The sequence below is a fragment of the Anguilla anguilla genome, chromosome 18, assembly GCF_013347855.1.
Source record: "Anguilla anguilla isolate fAngAng1 chromosome 18, fAngAng1.pri, whole genome shotgun sequence".
Taxonomy (NCBI): Eukaryota; Metazoa; Chordata; class Actinopteri; order Anguilliformes; family Anguillidae; genus Anguilla; species Anguilla anguilla.
This window is the reverse complement of record NC_049218.1, coordinates 18,373,712-18,396,075: the sequence shown is the minus strand read 5'-3', so window position 1 is coordinate 18,396,075 and position 22,364 is coordinate 18,373,712. Positions and strand designations below refer to the sequence as shown.

At 45.3% G+C, this 22,364-nt stretch overlaps 1 protein-coding gene across 6 annotated transcripts; it reads right to left on the bottom strand.

The window, feature by feature from the left end:
* Positions 1-4,547: 4,547 nt before the first annotated feature.
* LOC118218209 (aftiphilin-like) lies at positions 4,548-20,899 on the bottom strand. 6 transcript variants are annotated; one of them, XM_035400707.1, is made up of 10 exons: positions 20,657-20,899; positions 14,043-15,568; positions 10,901-11,061; positions 10,490-10,616; positions 10,002-10,058; positions 9,789-9,908; positions 9,284-9,347; positions 6,142-6,244; positions 5,730-5,846; positions 4,548-5,629 (listed from the first exon to the last, which is right to left on the bottom strand). In XM_035400707.1, exons 2-9 carry the CDS (start codon positions 15,528-15,530, stop codon positions 5,732-5,734), a joined length of 2,235 nt encoding a protein of 744 aa, XP_035256598.1. In that variant the 5' UTR covers positions 15,531-15,568; positions 20,657-20,899; the 3' UTR covers positions 4,548-5,629; positions 5,730-5,731. The 6 variants fall into 6 exon arrangements, with proteins under 6 accessions (XP_035256598.1, XP_035256597.1, XP_035256600.1 ...); XM_035400706.1 differs by having other exon boundaries at positions 4,548-5,846; positions 20,657-20,898; XM_035400709.1 differs by having other exon boundaries at positions 4,548-5,846; positions 9,284-9,344; positions 20,657-20,897.
* Positions 20,900-22,364: the final 1,465 nt, after the last annotated feature.

The window sequence follows — 22,364 nt, the reverse complement described above, 5'->3', positions numbered from 1 at the left end:
CTCTCCCTGTTTCTGCTCTCTTACAATAACAGCAGTGCACTGACAGGAAAACACATTCACACACACACACAAACACACACACACACACACACACACACACACACACACACACACACACACACACGCACACACACACACAAACACACACACACAAACACACAAACACACACACACAAACACACACACACATACACACACACACACAAACACACACACACACACACACATGCACACACACAAACACACACACACACACACACACACACACATGCACACACACACACACACACACACACATGCACACACACACATTAAACATCAATTAAATGTTTCAGCATTATTTGCACTGTGCATGATCAGTGGCTAATGTTTGCAGCCATGTGAAGATACACATGATGTGCAGACAGCAGAATCAGAAAAGCTGAAGTGATTGAAAGTATATTTAGTAAACACGTAGCACAGGAGCCGTGTCATCACCACCGTAAAACTATAAAGATCCGGAGTGTTCAAATAACGCACAAAAGCCACGTTTGAAAACAGCAGCCTTAAAACTCTCTAGCAAAAGCACATAGAGTACAGTTAGATTAGGCCAGTGCTAAAGGTCAGCTGCAGTTAATCATTAAAAGCTGCACTGCCAATCTAGATATGGAGACATTGAGCAGATTGCCACAGACAATATTCAAAATCTCCCACAATGCTAAAGTCCTGATATGTGACTCATTCAAATTATTCCTCAGAGGTGCAGAGAAATTTTTTTGAATTGTGTACTCACTGCCACTGAAAATCAAGCAGATACCTTCTTCTGTCCTCAGGGGCTACACCTACAGACATGCCTCAAGAAGAACATTTAATGCATGTGCCCTGATGCTAAAGGACAGCTGGTCCGCATGCACAAATACATGCCCTGAATTTGAGCCAGGAATTCCCACACATGGCCACACAGAGTGTGATGCGTGTGGTTTGTGCCCACATATGTGGGTCCTGGTTCAGTTACTAAAGACATGGTGTGACTTCTGGACAGAAGAAAGCTCAGCGACAGCTGTCTTTAAAAAACGCTGCTGAGAAAATTATTTAGGGTATTTATGAGAATGAGTTTTGGCAATAAGCTGTTTTGTGAAAATGCGTAAAAATGAAAATGCCACATAAGGTTGCGCAAAAGAAAGCTTCTCTTATTTCAAAATTTCATGGACAATTAATTCATGCAGCTCCTGTGGGGCTTATTTTGGACACTGATAAACATGGACAGAAGAATATCAGTGGTCATCACACTTCAGGATGCTCACATTAATGTTCATTTGGAATATGACCATAAGTAGGATAAAAATCATTATTCAGAATATTGTGTGCATGCCAATGAAGTTGAACATACAACAGATCCTGTGGAGAAACCGGGGCTCGGACGATCACATATTTTGTTCACAAGGGGGAGCCAGAGCAGGAAGGAGTTATGTGAAAGAGGAGGGGTCACAATGAGCCATTGGAGTGAGTTTGGCTGCTCAGGCTGTCATTGAGCTGCGGTCTGTCCAGCTGGCCCAGCTCAGACCGTGGAGCGTGAATGGCGCCAGTCCTGGGCCCACCTGCACAGTGCTTCGCCTGAACAGCTGAAGAGAATGGAAACTCCACGCACAGGAAGGACACTGTAGCAACAGCAGCATTAGCCTAATTACACTGTGCTTCTGTTAAATAACGCTCATTAAATTTGCATGCATGACCACACTTAAGGGCGGACAAAGGTACACGCACTGAGCTATTGTTTAAAAATAAAAATTGAAAAATATATCCAGAAATTAAATTGTGGATATATGATTTCATTTTCAGTTTTTTTAACTGCAAAAAAACTATAAAAATTGCAGTAAAAAATTATTTTAAAAAGTAAAAAATTGTTTTGCTTTTTGTCATATCATTTGAGAGCTGTCCCAATTTCTGACTACCATTGTATCAACTTCAACAGTAGGATTAATCTCTACTCTTTTCTTTTTTTTTCTTTTTACTAGTGGGATGAACGTGGACTTGTCATTTTTTAAAAATGTTATATGCTTTAGTCCAGTGAGAACTCATGCGTTACTGAAACTGTTACTGTTTCATTTTTAAAAGCAAGCAACTTAGGGACTTACAGTATGGCCAGTTTTAACACCAGAAGACAAAACCATGCTAATCAAACATGACTTTACAAGATCTGAAAGCAAGACTTGTTGTGACACATTTCATGCTTTTGTCAGATTTGCCATATTTCAGAAGTCCATATTTCACAAGCACTATTAAAAAACATTATAGATACAATGTATGCCATTTGTTAGCTAACCAGAAACACAATACTGGAGGCTGATGGCAGGAGTTAAGTTCATAATGATCTTAGAGCCTGGTTAAGGATGCTTTGACATTCTATTCTGGTAAATTATGACTTGTGACTCAAGTCAAGCCTGGACAGTGCTACTCGCTGACTGTGACCATGATTGTGAAGCAGCAGGACACCATCAGTACAGGTTTGTGTTGACAAGATTTCCTCAGGTTACTTTTGTATTAGTTCCTCCTGCAACGAACCGGATGTGCACAGACTACCATTCCTGTTGTCTGGGAGAGATGTAGCAACCACTCACGCTAATGCTAGTTATCCTGGAGTACTGTGTGGCCTGTAGCACAGGGAATATCCCAGCTTGTTTGTGAGGGCATCACAGTACATTATACAGTACGTTTCCTTAGCTGTGGTCCTTCTACAGATGTTGGCGGCACAGTATTGATTGGTGGATTTTACCTTTCCCGTGAGGCTTCAGGAATATGCTCAAACTTCATGTTGCATAGTAAAAGCCGTTCAATCCAGCCCACACACGATGGGATGGTCTTGCCGACAGGGTGCCACTAGGGTGCAATGCTACTTGTGTGCAGAAGAGGGCAGGCATAAACCAAATATAAAACGGTAACAAATCAGCTGACCGAGTTGCAGAGCATCCCGGATATGCCTGTAGTTTCGTTTGGAAGCAGCATCCTGTCTGTGCACATACCTACAAGACGCCTTTTAATGAAGGCTTTTCTGTTAGAACTGAAAATGCAGACGTGTCCCACCACTGCAATGTGTGCAGTCAGTTCGGCAAGCAATTTCCCGATACAGCTGCTAAATTACGGGCGCCGCTGCACTGACGATTACGCAATCACCGGTGAGTTTACTGGGTAACATTATAAGCAAGTAAGCATACGCCCGAGGCCTCCTGGCCCCGGTCCACATTGGCACAGCGCAGATTAAGTCTGGCAGCGGGTTCATCTGCTACACTGTGTAACACTTTAATATACTGCTTGTTGGCTGATCGTGGGTTTTAAACATTCAACGTCAGCGCTATGCAGGGTGTTCAATATGGGTGTGAAGCACGCGCTGGCGTACCGGAACCGAAGCCTTCTTCAATTGGCACATGAATATTTAAAAATAACCGGCGTGAGTTTGCAGCCTACCTGCAGCGATACTCGCATCCAAGCAGCAAAAATAAAGGTTGGTGCTACTCTGACGAAGATCTTAATCACCACTCTGTGACTACTCAGTCAACTACGGCAGATGGTGTTTCAGAGTCCAACACTTCCCACAATTCTTTACTGTTGGTCAGACGCCCCTCAGCTATTATTGCTTTCATCCAAACATAACCAAATATGCGAGCGAAGAAATACAATTCACACAAACACCTAGCAACGTCTTGCATTAGTACATAACGAATTTTAATACTACGTTTGTCCTGTGCTGGATAGATTGTTTTTTGAAAATAAATATAGGTCACACAAAATATTTTTTCTCCTTATGAGCTTGACCTATTGTTGGGACTTTACTTTAAAAGAACAGATTAGTGCATTTCAATAACTACACATAAGTGCTTTAAAACCATTCCTGATGGTTTCCAAGATTTAAAAGTCACCAGGACTTGACAACAGAGTTTGATTAATGTCACTAATCATTTCTGTCCATTTTCCCATTTGTATATTTCTGGCACACTTCTGAGAATAAATACAGGACATGGCCAAAAGTATGTGGACACCTACCATCCAACATCTCATCCAAAATTCTAGGCATTAGTACAGAGTTGCCCCACCCTTTGCTGCTATAATAACCTGCACTCTTCTGGGAAGGCTTTATACTATATGTTGGAGCATTGTCACAGGGATTGGCTTCCATTCAGCCAAAGAGCATTAGTGAGGTCGGGCAGATATTGGGCAACTAGAGCTGGCCCACGGTTGTCTTTCCAACTGATCCCTAAGGTGTTAGATGGGGTTGAGGTCAGGGCTCTGTGCAGGCCAGTCAAGTTCTTTCACACAGTTCTTGACAATACCATTTCTATGTGGACCTTGCTGCGTGCTCGGGAGCATTTTCATGCTGAAAAGGGCCTTCCCCAAAATGTCAGGGAAGCACAGAATCATCTATAATGTCATTGTCTAAGGGGTCCAGTCCAAACCATGAAAAACTTCAAACCAAGGTGTGTCCAGACACTGTTGGTCATATAGTGTATGAATATCTGCAGCACGTGATCGTCCGCTAACTGGCACATCACAAAGGGGAAAAAAACAGCAACACGTGTTTTCTTAAATTATTTTATTTTCATATACGCTAAAAGAAAATAGACACACTAAAGTATGAAACAGGGTGTATACTTTCATTTTTAAAATGCCCAGCGGGAGAACAATGTCCTTTCACAGGAATTTCCCCACACATTTTAAACTCCATAGCATTACTGTATACAGTCTGAAACCACAGCTAAGTAGGATTACATTCATGTCTTTACAATGTGCAAAATCCGCCTTTAAAATGGTGTGCAGCGGTAAGAGAGAAGAGGTGAAAGAAAAACTCAGTGACAAATTCAAAATGAAGTAGCAGCAATAATTCACAAGCCCAGCCAAATGGGCATTGGTCCCTCATTCCTTCCGAGGAGAGCAGATTATCTGTGTCTTAGCAAATTGCATTTTGCCGCTTTAACCCAGTGGTTTTAACAATGATATTAAAACATCCCACAAAATACTGAACAAAACACAAAAACAGACACCTGTACTTAATCATATTCACAGTTTTTCATAATGCTTCTATATTAAAATGACAACAGACACACACACACACACACACACAAAAATAGGACAGGGGCTCATAGGAGAGTCTATCTGAAAGAATTTAGGATAAAATCTACATACTGTAAAACCAAAAAATAAGGTGGCAATAACTACAATTATAAAAAAAAAAATAGTGCTGGATTTTACAGGTAGTGCCATTTCAAGTTGTATTATGTACTTTCATATTCACTTCATTCTTGCCTTGCAAGTCTTCAACCAGCGATATCTTGCAAAAGAAAAATATTTACACCCAGCCAGTTAAATAATATTACAAAATAATCCAAGTGCTTCCTGCTTTTTTACAAATTGAACAAAGATTTATCTAGCTATTCTGTATATAAATAAACATTTTTTATTTTTCGTACTTGTTATCATACTTATACAAAATAGAGCTTGTTTGTGGATATAGACACAGTACATATTCAGAAGAAAAATGCAGCTTTTAAAATACTTTTAAAAAAACAGAAGAGGAGTGTGAAAGGAAAAGGGAGCAAAAATGAAAAACAAAATAAGTGCATATTGACAGGAACAACCCCAAAACAAAGGGGGCGGGCTCAGGCAGGTGTGGGCCGGCTCAGTCAGGTGTAGGCGAGCTCATTCAGGTGAGGGCGGGATTAGGCAGGTGTGGTCGGGCTCAGGCAGGTGTGGGTGGGCTGGTTCAGGTGACAGCCACCGGAAACATCACCACTCTGGCCAGCATGAAGGACAGGTCAGGCAGGGCTGCCATCACCCTGGCTGCCTCCTCGCTCAGGGCCCCCTCCTGTCTGTGTTTCCTGTTGCCGTCAGAGACCAGAGGGACACAACCGTCAGCCACAAACCTGTCACAGTGCTATACTCCTGTAATCGCAACATCTGCCTCGGGTCCCTTCCATAAAAAACGCACACCTCACATCTGCTACAAGACTCATGCAATCTTACCGTATAAACATTCTAGAGAACAGCTACACATTTAGTAAATTCTACCTACAGCGTGCAAACACCTTAGAGCAATCTGTCTGAAACATGTCCACAAGAAACAATGTGTGTGTGCCGGTGTGTGTGGCTGTGTGTGCGTGTGTATTTGCTGACCTGGAAGAGCTGCAGGTCTTCCCCACAGCAGAGATGGGGTGGGCGAAGGAGTCAGGCAGGCTGCTGGTGTTGCTGGTCTCCAGCTTGGCTGTGGTTAGCTTGCCTTCACAAGTATAGAGACACAGACTCAGCCCGGCTGCTATGACAACCCTCTAACGCCACTCCCCTTAAACGCTAATCCCCTCTAACGCTAATCTCCCCTAATGCCACTCTCCTTAAACACGACTCCTCTCTCCCCTCTAATGCCACTCCCCCCTAATGGCACTCCCCCTTAATGCCAATCTCCCCTAATGCCACTCCCCTCAAATGCCAATCTCCCCTAATGTCACTCCCCTCAAACGCCAATCTCCCCTAATGCCAATCTCCCCTAATGCCACTCCCCTCAAATGCCACTCCCCCCTAACGGCACTCCCCCTTATTGCCAATCTCCTCTAATGCCCCACCCCTCAAACGCCACTCCCCCCTAATGCCACTCCCCTCTAATGCCTACCCATCACTCTATCAAATAACCAAGCAAGCACAAATCAAGGTTTTAGGCCACACAGAACACATTTCTGTTATCTGAGCAGGTAATATGTCCGTCAACTGTAAAGGACATCATACACAGAAAACAACTCGTATGCACATGCAGGAGGAACAGCTACTCAAAAGAAATGAGTAAAGAACAGAAAGAAAAACATTGCTAGAAGAAAGAAAAGAAATACTTACAAGAGGTGAGGTGGTGTACTTCCACAGTAGAGAGACAATCAAGATAGAAAGTTTTCAGAGCAGTAAATTTGAAGAGATCCCCCTGGACCCAATAGTTTTGTACGCTGAAAACCTTTTTTTTTGTTGAGTTTCATTTTATACCTAGCAGCAATTTACAGTTTGGCCAAAAATGGTCACATGTGCATAAAAATATTATGTTACTGAGACATGAGATAATAAACCAGCCAAGATGTTTGCTAAATATATCCTCCATAAATAGGATTTTTCTTAGGTTCAAATGGTTAAACGATACATGCAAATGTAATTTTTTGAATCTGAGAGCATACAGTTCTGTTCTGCTGAATGCTTGCTCTGCATTATATGACGTTATAACATTCACGTTCTGAGCAGTAGCTGTGAGCTGGAACCCGATCGGTTGGATTATCTTCCATTTGAGGTTAGGCTAAAAAGTTGATTGACACATGCAACAGATGTGAATTTAGGCTTTAAATGTGCTAAACCTTAACTGGAGGAACTCTACTTTCACGAGTCAGCAGGTTTACTGCACAGAAGAACAGTTTTCCCTCCTGCTTTTCTAAAACAGTTACTGATTGGAAATTTGGAGCATCCTTTATGGGTGAGGGGTACACAGAGAGCAACTCACAATAATACTTAAGATTACCTAATCTTGTCTAAGACCCAGTCCACGTGTTAGTGAATGGAAAACACAACAGACGAGCTACAGACGTCACCAAGAGAATCACATGGCTTCTCCAAGACTAAAACGAAAGCCGTCAGCTATGGGCACTGAATGACAAACTCTTTTAGGGCAGGGTGGACGAGAGACGAGGGGATCTTTTAACGGGCCTTTTCCTGCTTAAACCTGCACAGCCTGATGGGATGAGGGGGCAGCACTGTGTCTTGGGGAAGCCATATGCACACCCAATGGGAGGGGAATCTCCAGGGCTTCGCCTACCACAGACAGCTTTGCTTGTGATTAACCCTTTGAAGAGTGGGTTTTTTTAAAATATTTTTTCAAAATAATTCATTGTTCTAGAACTCCAATGCTTACAATTGCCAGCAGTGATTGTTACATCAGCAACAGAATGTTCAGTTAAGCACATTCTAATCACATATTTGGGATCTTAAAAGGGTTCATTGCAAAGAGCAGTGCCTGCTGACCTGGGAGCGAGGAGGCGCTTCTACAGCTAGAAACTTCCGCAGCCCCAAAAAGCTTGAGGTGAAGCAGAGAGGAACCTCCTCTAGCTTGAGACTGAAGGGCCCAGCCAGAAGACGGCCGGGCGAGAGAGAGAGAGGTGCAGGAAAGCAGGGAGAGTGAAGCCAGATTTATACACGCAAGCTCCACATGAGTACAGGAAGAAAGAGGTGAACAGTAAATACAATTAGGACACGCAAGTGAGGAAAATCAAGAAGTCAATGTGACTGTTAGCCCGTGTAGTTGTTGGCAAAGGCAAATGAAAGCAAAAGTAGCAATACTACTTGGACAAACACATTTATATGTTACCATCGGTTTATTCATATAGGTACAAAGGATAAATGTGAGTCTTGTGTTTACAAGAGTTATATTTATTGCAATCAAGTTTTTTTTCTTTTCTAAAGCATTTCCATGATTAGGTTAATGTTATTAAAGGGAAATAATAATTTAACAATTATTTCAAAATGAAAATTCCTGTAATACTGAGAATGTTATTTTTTGAATGCTTTATTTACAGTAGATGGTAAGAAACAGGTTTGATCATTAAATATTGTTCCCCTTTAATATTAAATAAAGAAAATGTACAGAGTGGACTGTCATAGAACAAAAGATAGTAGTTTTAACACACAGCACAACAGCAAGAGAACCCAGGCTTTCAGTCTGAAAAACACTTTCAGCGTATTAGACCTCCATACAAACGGCTTCCTTTATATATCAGAAACCAGACCAATAACATGGAGTGCTATTGTTTACATTGGTTCTGATTCATTTCCCTGAAAAGCTCTAGGTTATGTGTATCATACAACATGGCTACGGAAACTGTGCAAAAACTGGTGTGGAGATCATTTAAGACTCCTCAAATTAACTGTTACTTGTCAATATTAGCAACTCAAACTTTCCACCTCTTTCATGCATGACCTGTATTTAAAATACATTTTTGGTCTGTCATGTTGACAAACTAAATAGCGTAAATGCAATGCTTTGTGGGTTTTTGTATCCGAGATGGAGACTGACACTCGACAGACCCAAGCCACACCCCTTCATATGCCGATGAGGTAGCAGACATGGCGACGGACGGCAATGTGACGCCGTTAAAACGGACGGACGGACAGACAGAGAGCCTGGGTTTCCATGGCAGAGAGAGCAGAGACGGGATTGGTCAGGAGAGAGAGCTCTGTCTGTAGTGTCGAGCGTTCCTATTGGCAGCCCTGGAGCTCGCGGCACGGCGGAGGGACGTACCATCCAGGGGGTTAGTAAGGCCACTGCTGCTCCAGTCAAACTGGATGGGTAAGAGCGCCTCCTGCTGGGCCAAACAGCAACAACACGGTCATTCCGTATCTGAGGGGAACTGCCAACCGTTACCAATTCAAGTCCTCTCTAATTTAGAGACCTGTGAACACACTACAGGAGGCTGTATCAGGGGACTACCATTAGAGCATAACAGCCTCCATTTAACCCAGTGTTGTTCCAGGGTCAGGTAGCTGAACCCCAATCCAACCCCATCCACTGCCAATAGCCAATAGGAAAATGTCTATAAAGAATGCTGGACTTGAAGATCACTAAAATCCCTCTCAACAGAAGAATCAAGCAAGTGAATAGACCTTGTTAAAATGATAATTTTCAAGAACTTTCACATCCTTGATTTTATTTTTCTGAAAGACTGTAAGAGCCCTAGTAGCTATATTCAGCGAGTGCCACACACAGGCGTAGGAGGGGAAAGTGTTAGGGAAGTGTCCACACGTACCTGAGTGGAATCTGGTGAAGTGCTAATTTCCAGAGAGGTGGAAGGTGCTTGTGCTATAGACGCTGTCTTTTCTGCCGCTGAAAGGGGGCTCGCGGGGTCTTTGGTGGGCTCCAGCATACCCTGAAGACCAAGGGGTAGAGCAGTGGTCAAGGCCCAATCACGCACGTGTGAGCACAGACTGGACCCAGGCTGGCAGAGTACGTGGGCACTTACCAGGCTGGCAGCGTACGCGGGCACGATCACAGGCTGTTTCTTCTGGCCTGTAAACAGCTGTGGGGACAGAGCAGAGCAGCGTTAGCCCTTACTCCCATTGCCTAACCCTCAGCTCTCTTACAGTCTTACACAAGGTTTAGGAAAAAACAGGACTTGTGCCTGAGAAAGGATTAATGAAGCAGAGTCACCACTTGATGTGGCAATTCCACAGATTTAATTCCCACTATTAACACAGTTCTGGGAGGCCTGGTTTAAACAAAAGCACTTTTAAACAAATCATTTGTCACAATGTTCTTCTGCTCTGGCTAAGAAAACTCATTTTTCCAATCACACAGCTCTAGATTAATCTCGCCTGCCTGAATTGATTTGTTTTATTATTAAAAGAGAGCTAGCGAATCAGGGGTAATATGCTAATGGAATGAAACCATCTGAAGACACAGATGCACTGAGAGTGGTGCGGTCTGGGGCGGGGGAGGGGCTGCACTCACGATGCTGCGGTTGTCGATGCCCAGGGAGCAGAGCAGCGCCCGGTTGCTATGGGAGCCGCCCCACTGGTAGCGCAGGCCGAACGCGTCGTGGATGTCCTGCAGCCGCCACCACACGTCCCGCGGCCCCCTGCAGGGCACACAGAGGGGGCGATGACATCACGCATCGCGGTCACGTGACTGTGCCTTCTCACTCTGACAAAGCGCAACTGGCACGCAGCGTCACGTGACGCTCGGACCCAACCCTCCCAAAAAAGCCAGATTTCTGGCACGTGAGCTACAGTAAACATGTATAAACATGGCCAGTAGGGGAGATGTCTTAAGAAGAAAACCGTATGGTAACGGCTGTAAGATTCTGGTTCGTGTGGACGTTAGTGTGCGCCATGGGTGTGCAGCAGGAACTGGGGGTCTCACGTGCTGTGGGAGGCGGAGCTTCTCTCTTCCCCTGGCTCCAGCCGTGCGTCAGGGGGCTCCAGCAGGGCCTTGAGGGAGGGGACCTCTCCTCCCGCCTCGGGCTCCCCCACCGCGGGAAAGCTGACCCTGAAGAGCCTCTCCAACCGGCTGGCCAGAGACGCCTGGGGGCACAAACAGCAGCGAGTGGGGGAGGGGCACATACAACAGACTCACGGCTGTACAGGGCTGTTGGGTGGCTCATCCTGTTAAGGCACTGTTCCAGTGTGTGGATGGGCCCCACGGTCTGGTATCTGTTAAGGCACTGTTCCAGTGTGTGGATGGGCCCCACGGTCTGGTATCTGTTAAGGCACTGTTCCAGTGTGTGGATGGGCCCCACGGTCTGGTATCTGTTAAGGCACTGTTCCAGTGTGTGGATGGGCCCCACGGTCTGGTATCTGTAAAGGCACTGTTCCAGTGTGTGGATGGGCCCCACGGTCTGGTATCTGTAAAGGCTCTGTTCCAGTGTGTGGATGGGCCCCACGGTCTGGTATCTGTAAAGGCACTGTTCCAGTGTGCGGATGGGCCCCACGGTCTGGTATCTGTTAAGGCACTGTTCTAGTGTGTGGATGGGCCCCACAGTCACGATGAGCCTAGATTAAATAAATAAGGTAATAACAATGTAAATGATTTGCATTTGCATAGAGCCTTTCATCTGATGACATGAAAGCACTTTATGCGGAAAGGGGACCTCACCCCCGCCACCAGTGTGGAGTCCACACCTGGGTAACACACAGCAGCTGTCAGCACCAAAACGCTCACCACTCACAAGCAGAGGGGAGAGACTCTGAACAGGGCACGGTGGATCTTTCTAACCGAGGAGAACAAAGTGGGAAGATGGGGGATGGGACAGCACTTATGCTGGGAGGAGGGTGATTTTCCCACAATGCAAAGCGCTCGGCAGGTTGTCAGTTCTCATCAGGGTCTCCCCAACCCCCTCCAGACTGCCATTGTACACACTTCTTTCATCTTTTTTTCCACCGCACTTAAGCTCCTGTGAAATGTTCCTTTTTCTTCCAATAGCCTAATACATCTGTGTGAATGCCCCAGGCTACTGCCACAGGCCATTTATCTGTGTTAACCCTTTAAGGTGTAAGACCACAAATAATGTTAAGAGAATGTTCTTAACTGAAAATTCTCATGCTGATGTCACAACCACTTCTAGAATGTTCCTAACTGAAAAACTGAATGCTGATGTAACAAATTACTACTGGTAACTGAAAACAGTGGAGTTTGTAGAACACAGACTGTTTGGGGGAGAAAAAGCATTACAAAAAACCTACAAAGGGTTAATGCCCCAACCCAGTGCCAGAGGGCATTCATCCGAGAGCTGAAGCACTTTCACACTTTCACACATATTCACCACTGCTGACTACAGGAAACCAAAGCCAAAACTCATACATGTATACCAGGAATATCTAGTAATAAAATAAAAACTATTTATTAGTGGTGATCACTATTACAATAACTATGTCCCAAATGACTTTTAAGCTCCTTCCTTTGACAGTTAGGAAAGCAGCCGAGGGGGGAGAGCAGATTTAAGAGCACAGTTAAAGCAGTAAAGTCTCTCCACTCTAACAGGAGGCAGGGAATGGTCCAGCAGCAGAGTAACACACAGGAACAGAGGGACAAAGCTACTGTTAGAGTCTGCCAGCTTAATTACACCCATATGTCCGTGGCTATTTTATTGGTACCAAAAACAAAAATCACCAGAGCTTTGTGCCACCAGTCACCAGTGCTGTCCAAATTTCAGTTATCGGTGCATCTGTGTTGAACCACGCACATCCAATATGAATATAGCCTAATTTGTGTGAGGGAATACGTGTGAGGAACATTAGAAAACTAGAGGGGAAATTAGCAGCTAGCTTGTTTGCTTGCTTGACTATCTAGTTAATAGTGACCTGTCAGCAAGCTAGAAACAGTCCAATACTGTTTTTTCCTGTCTATGTAATGGACTCTGCAAAGAAGGTGAAATCATGGTAGCGGCTGGTAGAGATGTGACTCAGCTGCCTAATCCCACAGCTCCTGCAGTGGGTGCTGATCTGCTATTATACTTCATTATTAATGAGAGTTTGCAAAATCACAAGTTAGGTGCTTTGACAGCACAAGAATTATAATGGCAATGTAGATAAGGCTAGAAAGTATTTCTATCTTCTGACCACAGACACAGGCGCAGATTATTCTGCTGGTTACACAGACGCAGACACAGGCGCAGATGCAGTGAGCGTGGTCTCCGGACGCCCCTGCTGCGCCCTGCCACAGACACTCCAAACCAGGATCATCAGCTCCGCAGGCTGAAAGGACAGCCGCTCTCAATCTGCGCTACAGCTGCAGCTCCTCTCTCTCTCTCTCTCTCGCTCTCTTTTCTCCACCGTTTCTGCAGGCTCCCCGCGGTGTCTGCGTTTGGCGCAGTCCCTTTGATTTAAACTCCATCAGCAGCGGAGCAGAGAGGCAAGAGAAGCTTTCCCACACGGGATGAGTTACAGCCTGCGCTGGCTGGAGAGGGACCAGGCAGTCTCAATCACTGCACCTCACTGCTCAACAGCGACCCCTGCTGGTCAAACAGGCGCCCAAGGACGGCTTGCCCAAGCTGCACAAAAAGCATGTTTGTGCAAGCTCAACTCGACTGGGACTGGACTGCAGTGAGAAAATCAACGGGTTGACATTGCACATGTGCCTGTCTGAACTCTCCTATATTTATGATGGACTCAGCAATGGCCAGTGAATGGCTGGGCTTTACAAATTAGGAGAAAAAGTGTGGAGAAAAAGCATTAAAATAAGGGGAAGGGAAACCACTCTAATTGATCCAATCAGGCTGCTACACTCCTGCACACTCAGGGTGTGTAGTGTCCTGGGAGGTAGGGCCACACAGAGCCAGGCGTGTCCTCTTTAGCTGACGAATCAAGACAGATTCCACACAGCATCCCTCAATATTGACATCAACCAGCTGGCTGAATGACCAGGCCTCTCTTTAAAGAGACACACATCGCATTATTTGTGCTGCTTGTGTGCATGCTTCATGCCCCCACATCTCCCAGATTCTGACACAAAACCTTTACAAAAACAGAGACATGAAGAATTACAACAAGTTTTGCCAGATACTTACCGTCAAGCTGTCCCTCCTGCAGGTCCGGGGGCAGCCAGACGGGGGCGCTGTGGCGGCATCATCCCAGCTCGTCTCCTCATTCTCGCCCCCGAGCACGGCGCCTTGCTCCGCCTGGAACGCGGCCCAGGAACTCCCCCCCGCCGGGGCGGCGTCCTCCGGCTGCTCGAACGCGCTCCACCCCGCGGGGCTGTCCGGCTCCGCCCCCGTGGGCGCCGAGCTGAAGTCGGCGAAGCTGTCGCTGCCAGGAAAGCCCGCAAACTCCCCCTGGTCTTCCTCCCCCTCCTTTTTTACGCTCTCGCCGTCTTCTGACCCGCCAAACTCCCCCTCCTCGGTGGATTCTGTGGTGGGCCTGGCGGCCAAATCAGCGACCCTGTCCAGTGTCTCAGTCTGGCCAAAGTCCCCGGAGCTCCCCTCCTCATTGGTGCGATTGGCGGGCGGCTCCTCCCCTTCGAGGAAGGGCGGGGCAGCGAAGCCCGTGGCATTGAAGTCCCCGAAGTCCTCCAGCCCGTCCGGCGACACCGCCTGACAGAAGGACGCGAAGTCATCGCTTACAGATGCGCTGACGGTCCCCGGGCCGACGGCACACTCGTCCTCCGCCCCCCCTACCTCTGCCCCCCCTTCCTCCGCTCCGTTCAGACTGGCTGGGCTTTGTTCCCGCAGAGCGCTCGGAAGTTCGGTCCTGGGCTCAGGGTTGCCACGCTCAGACTCGCCCCATTCTCTGTCATTCAGGTCTGCTAGCGGCGCCATGGTCGGGGTCGGGGACCCTGTTCTGCCCACACTGTCCTCCAGCCCGTTCTTTTCCATGCTCGTCTCGACCAGCGCTGTCCCAGAGCGCGGTTCACTGACCATGCCGCCCAGGGACGTCCCTCCAGGCGCTCCGCTAGCGTGCAGCGGACCATCTGACCCCAGGCTGCAGATTCGGGGTGGGCCCGCTGGGGTGGAGCTGGTCACAGGCCTGTGCCCACAACAGTCCAGTGTGGGCTTAGCAGCCGGCCCTCTCTTTTTGGGTCTGACGACAGGGGCTTCCTCCGCGTCAAACGGCCCAAAGCCGTTGTTAAAACCCTCCGCGGCCGGGACGTCCCGGTTGCAGTCGCGGGCGCGGCTCTCAGCTCGCCCGCCACTGGCCGCCTGGGCCCCAGGGGCGGGCTTTCGGACAGCCTCGCTGCCGAACATCCTTTCAGGCAGCGGGGAGGCGTGGCTGCAGCCGGGGTCGCGGGGGTCAGACCGCAGCTGGGCCGCACCAGGGCCCCGGCCAGGACCCCCCGGGGCGAAGCCGGCCGCGACCGTCCCGCCCGAGCGGCCGGGGGGCGACGTGTCCGCGGCGCGGGACTGGCCGAAGCCTTTGGGGGAGTCGAACTCGCCGAAGCTGACGCTGGAGGCCACCCCCGAGAAGCCGCCGAAGTCCCCGAATTCCTCGTCCTCCTCCTCGGGCGCGTCGTCCAGGGGGGGTGGGGACGAGGAGTACATGCGTATGACGTCCGGCTCCATGGTCCCGCCTCGGTCACCCCGGGGGCTCACGCACACTCCTGCGGGGACAGCAGAGGTCAGTGTGGATTTGGGCAGACTGAGGGACACCCATCGCTAACACTCACAGTACGCTAACACACACCTGCTTAAGCAGCACTTCAGGCAAGCACTTATTAGCTACAGCATTAAAACATGGTCCATACAGTAGCAAGCTCTTAATGCCTACAGGATTACATCAGCGCTCCCAAGACAAAAGAAACTCACACACTCGCCTCCTCTAAGCAGGATTATCCCTGTACACTATGCACATTTCTGTGATGCAAGCAATACTGAGCAAAAATCATGGCAATGATTCAGAAATATTTGAGGATCACAGAAGGAATTCTAAAAATGAAATACTTAAAATTTAAGTCACAGCCAGGCTTATTTTTTTATAATGAGCTCGCTACTGGACGGCAAATTAAGAAATAATCCAAATTTACAGCCATGTGAAATGTAGGCCTATAGTGTGCAGATATTGAGACACACTTGCGGGGCAACCTGTACGTTCTCATAAATTAACCCAATCTGCTCCCTGGTCTAATTTCCCTTTGAAATCCACTTCCTTTCTTATGAACACCGCAAGGAAAGCACTATTAGTGTTAGCCTAACACACTAAACACAGGAAGTGCATCTGTGTTCTCATGCTGTTGCTGGTCACATGACTTAGAGCATACTCTATGCCCACCAGCGTAGAGTAACTAGAAATTAAAAACCAGATCCAGCTCACACAGCACAATAAGAAAAGAGTCTGCACATATTCTGATTAAATCTCCAGGTTACTTTATCCCATATTATCTTGAAGCAGATAAATGAATATATATGAGGGGGCATTATTGACCTTCCCTCTCTCCAGAAATGCAGGAATTTTTTTACTGTTATGTTCAGACGGCCCAGCGCTACGATAGCCTTCCTCTGCCAAGGCTGCTCTGACAGGAAGGGTTTCAGCTGCAAATCAGGAGGGAAAAATAAAAGCAGCTCGGGAATGTTGACATAGAGCCATTTGCTAACAGTGCCTCAAATGGCTTTGATCCATTAAGCTGATGCTTACATACTAAATGAGTATTTCCCCCTTAAGGAGAAGCTCCAAGGTCATATTCACGGCCTCCTTACTCCTCTTGACCAGCTGTGCTGTGGACGACTGCAGCACTGTCGATCTGAATCCACACGGCTACAGCCACAGAGATAGGCCATTTTATGTCCGTCTGTGTGGGGTGCCATTTGCACATCCCATCAGGCCAATCGCGGTTCAACAGCAAACAGATGCCAAGCCTCGTTTCACCGTAAACAGGAAGCCAAATTCCTTTCAGTACAGTTTGTGCCATTGGCCCGCTTCTCTTACAACGTTCTCCAAACCGGTGCCATCAGGTTTACTGTTCAAGCAGATCTCACCGTCGGACTCACTAAAGAGCCACCAGTTACAGATGGACAGCTCCTGCGTTTCTCCAATCCTCCTTCACTCACACAGGAGGTACCGGTGCTAAATTACAGCACAGAAACAGCACAGCAGGCCCCTAAACAAATATTCTAAAGATGTATCAGACTGGAGTGCTCAGGTGTGAACGGTAGGGAAGCAGAACGTTCAGTGTTAAGAATAAAAAACAGGGCATCTGGTGGGTCGATAAAATGAGAATCTACGCTTTGCATATAAAGGTCTCTTATGACCTCAGTGCCTATGGCTTCAGGGGTGATCCACCAGTGTAGTGGAAGGAATCTGTGGGAGAACTGGCAGCAGGGGGGGTGGAGCCTGAGAGGTGACTGATGCTGTGTCATGACAGGACCACGGCAAGCGCAACCGCTCTCTCTACCGCGGCTGATAAACACATCTGCAGCCTGTCCCCTGCTCAGCACAGCTGGAGCTGGATTCACACCACCAATGCAAAAAAAGACAACTCACGGAAGGTCAATTTCTTCCCAGGGTTATTAAGGGAATTTGGTGTAGTAAAATAAAATTTAAAGCCATATGAACCACGGCTATAAATCCACAATTTTAACTGAATGTCAATGGGAGGACAGTAAAAATTAGCTATAGAAACACACCTTCTATCAGGAACTTTCAGTAATTCAATAAGTGAATTATAAATGCTTAAGTCAAAGATATAGCCTAATATAATCTGACATTGATGAAGCAGGTGTTCAGTCTGGCTAAATGAAGCAAATTCAACCCCTGACACTTGTCAGAGTTACTCAGGGGGGAGATCTGGGAAATCACTCTCCTGTCCTGTCCTCATATGAAAAAACCTAGACTATCCACAGATACACAAGGCTATCACATCCAGATACCCTTCAAACATAGGAATATACCAGTAAAATGTCTGAGTACCTTTGAAACAACACGTGGAGGTACAATTAGTTAAGATATGCCAAATTCAAAAAAAGCCCATAAAAGAGAACTGTTGGTTCCTGCCCCAGTTAATTAATGTTCTACAGTGCAAGTAATATGGTGGTTTACAAGAAACGTGGTTTGCCATTTGTTGCCTCTTCTTACCCTGTAACCCAAAAGCAGAGCTGCACAGTCACTGTGTGAAGTGCATGTCACGGAACGTTGGCGGATCGTCTGGAGTTTCACTGGGGGGCAGGGAAATGCAGACAAACCCGCTAGCTGAAACCCGCTAGCTGAAACCTGGGCGGTGCTATGGCCAGTTCCATACCAGACTGCAGGGTGGTAGCTACACACCGGAGAAGCGTTTTAATAATCATCCCGGATGATGCCATCAAATCTGTTGTGTTCACCGGTTTCCCTGTGGAATGCTTGGAGGCCCCCCCCCCCAAACAAACTGCACAGAAAAAATCCAAAAAATCAAATCTAATCCATTAGGCCCATGCGATTATCTGCACAAACAAAACCGGGGACAGAACAGAGAATTTGAGGATTACGTTTTGCATTCAATCCCTTCTGTCAGAGTAAATTGATGCCATTAATAAACATCACTCCAAATAGGCGGAGGTGCAAACCACAGCATGCAATGCAGGCCCTGTCGCTGCAGGTTTCCATGTACACACTACACAGAGCAGTCTGTGTAGACTGGTTTTCTGCGCTCACACAGAAATGTCCAGATGTGAGCCCCTGCATGGCTGCATTGGCACACTGCAATTAGGAAAGACAATTATGCAAATACATCTCAGTGTGCACACAAAGCTTTTAAAGTTAATCAGTCCTGCATATATTAATAAGGAGTAATGTTTGCTTTTGAGTTCTGCATTTGGCAGCGTCCCGGCGTACACAACATTCCATTTGGGGAAGCATTAGCCTTATTGCTAAATAACTACTGCGCAGTGTGTGCAATCTATACTCAACAATAGCTCAACCACTCTATTTCCAGATTCCATTCATTATATAGCTATTTAATGAGACAAGATGGGTTTTTGCTTACTACTACTAGATACACCACCAGCAAAAGACTGCACATATAATCCCTGGTTTTCTAAAGTCTTTAACAACAGGATTATCCTTGTGTCTGGGGGAAATTTGACATCCATTTAAAGCTTGATAAAGGCAGTAAATAATAGGTCCTTAGTGGGCTTTACATTACTACACAGGGTCGGTCTGTGGTGCATGAAATGTCCTCAAGCGTTCTCAAGTTTATGTGTACTGCAGTTATGCAAATTCGCTTATAAGTCAACCTGGCTGTTGATCTGAAATAAAAAATGTTTTTAAAAAGATTGGCCAATTCACTAATTGGTTGCAAACAGAGGAAAAAGTAGACCCCTCCCCCTACCAAGGCTAGTTTAGAAATGCAATATTCAGTTTATCCTACAACATTGAAAATTAGGTATAGTTCAAAAAGCTGCCACTTGATGCAAGAATCTGTACCTGTTTTTCAAAAAAAAAAAAAAAAAGGAAAGGAAAATAAAAGGCCAACTGAACATCTTGGCTGTACTAAGGAGTAGTAGAAACATTTTAGTTCTCCCATAAATAATACAATGTAACATTATCTTGCCAAGTTGGCATACTACGTTTTATAAGTTTAATATTAACAATTTATATATATATATATATATATATAAACTGAATAGACATATTAAATATTAATACTAAATATTCTGTCCCTATAAATATCAAAACAGCTAGATTAGAACGACAAACGGAATGACAAGCAAAAAGCCTGCTCCATTAGCTACAGTTTAACCTGGAACCCAGGACGTCATGAACCCATGTTTTAGCCATCTGTACTCCACGGACAATCTTGACAGCCAGAGTGGAGTAAATGCTGCCGAAAGAGAGCAGTACCCTTATGTTCGCTAAATAAGACAGCAGGCATCAATAAGGTGACAATAGAACACGGGGTTTGTTAGCCAGCGTTAGGGTTATCCTCTATAACACTAGATGCAATTTCGTGTTTACTTGGTAACATGCTACTACTAGCTAACATGACATGTCAGCTGAGCTAAATGATGATAGTTGGCTATCTAGTTATTAACTAACGTTACTGTTATCCCGATCAAATAATTCACAATAACAGAAACAGACGAAGTTGAAGCGTGTCAGTTCGACAATGCAGTTAAATTGGAGATAAAAAAATAAAAAAAGGCAGATCATCTTTGACTTGCCAGTCTAGCAAGCTAGCAGCTAATTAATACAGAAACACTTTGTGTGTGTACTTTTGTGAGTTAAAATAGGCCCTACCCTTAACCTCGCTTGAGCTGGAATACATCATCTGGCAATTCCGTCAACCGTTAGCCAAGTGTGCAGTAGCAAACCAGGGGCAATATAGACTATAACAAATAACGCTAACGTACTTGGCTAACGTTAGCTGTTAACCAGCTAACTACCTACAATATACCGGGGGATTCAGACCATATGGACACACCATGTCCCAAAGCTGAAACATTCACTGCCTCTACGGAAATATAACCAGATCGCTTCCTAGGATTCATAGCATTTCATTTTTAATGAGGGAAGCAATTCAGGTCGGATTTCGTGGAAGGATATCTATCCAACTAGCTACTAATGCCAACCATAATAGCGAACTATTATATTATGACTCCCTCCCTCTCAGTAACACTTACACGCTTATAAATCTCAACACCCATATAGTTACCTAGATAGCCTTCTTGTTTTTATACAAGAGATACACATTAACCTACAGCCGTAATGTTAACGTTACCTTCAAATCGTGGTGATTTATTCTCATGGTGCGGATGCAGATTACATTCCCAATAGACTGGCTATCAGACTGCAGCAGAGCACGGAATTCCGTATTTAGCTTGCTCAGTGTAGATGAAGGTTAAAACAGCCGGTGTGAGTGCGTTTGTAGTGCTTTCCTCCGTCGGACCTTCAGTTCTCCTTACCCAGCATGCAGGGCTTTCAAACCAAAGGAGTGTCTGGACCACAGGACCGTATGAAAGCGTCACTTCCGGCATCATTAGCATGTTGTTTGTTGTTTACAGTTTACCAAAATAGTTGCACTATTCATTTTGATCTGGAAGTACAGTATCTTAGGCTAAAGACACACTTTGGCTAGTTTTTATACTTTCAAACAAAATGCAGCATAAGAGTTACCTGAAAAAATTAAAATAAATAATAATAATAATAATAAATTATATATATATATATATATATATATATATATATATATATATATATGTGTGTGTGTGTGTGTGTGTGTGTGTGGACACCTGACATTCACACCCAAATGTACTTGTTGAACATCTCATTCCAAAATCATGGGCATTAATATGGAGTTGGACTCTTCTGGGGAGGCTTTCCAGCCTCTACCAGCTTGACCAGCATAAAACTAGCGCTTCCCAGGTTGTACCAGAAATAGACCAGCATTACCCAGCTTGGAACTGATCTATGTTTTTTTTACAGCAGGGGTCACAGTGACTTTGCATGTGGTGTCCAGCACTTTGTTTCTCCAGTATTTCTCTTCTTATATCTTGGTCTAAAAATGTATACATTTAGAGTGCAGTGACCTAAAGGAATGCATGATAAGACGTCACACTATACACAAAGGGTCTTATCAGTGCATGTCCTGCTATCTCTGATTCACTCCAAACTTCCTTACATTGATATGTGGTCCACACGTGCCTCACATTTGGAATTGGGTTGCAGTACTAATGTTAGAGACAGTTTGGTGTTCTACAGCTACAGCTATGAGAGAGTGTGGAGATCATTAATTTATGGCTAGAAAAAAAAAAAAAAAAAAAAACGCATTGTGGTAGCAATAAAAGTGAGTTTCTGACATTCCTAACAAGTTTTTTCACATTTTCCTGCATTTACAAGATTCTTTCCAAAAGAATTGGACCATAACAGAAACAATGCACCCTTTATCTCATAAGGGCTCTGCACTATGAATCAGATGTTTGTTTTCTTTAAATCCAGCTTCATGTCCATGATCCTTCAATTGACAAATATATAAAATGTCTTGTGTTAGAAAATTAAGACCAAGATTGGTATTTATCAGTGCCTATGAAAATAACATCATTGTGCATGTATTTGGGAGAGGATGCTTTTCTACTTTAATCTTGTCTAACAAATATTTATGTCTTGTATGATTTCATAAATATAGACACCCCAACACTTCCACAACAGTTAACACAGCTTATGACAAATGCAATGGAGAGGTTACAATTTTTCAATGAGTGAGTTATTCTAAGATCTTCAGATTCACTTCCACTTAATAACACTCAGGTACTTCAGTATACCTGGAGGCCTAAAACAAGAAACCATGTATGACCTCTCATAGCTAGTCCTTAAGCAAGTGCTTGCACAAATGAACATGAGCTGTTGATAAGCTGAATTGGAAGGTGCAGGAGAGTGCACGCTAGCTCCAAGATGGGAGACTGGGACTGAGAATACATTAGTGACTCAGA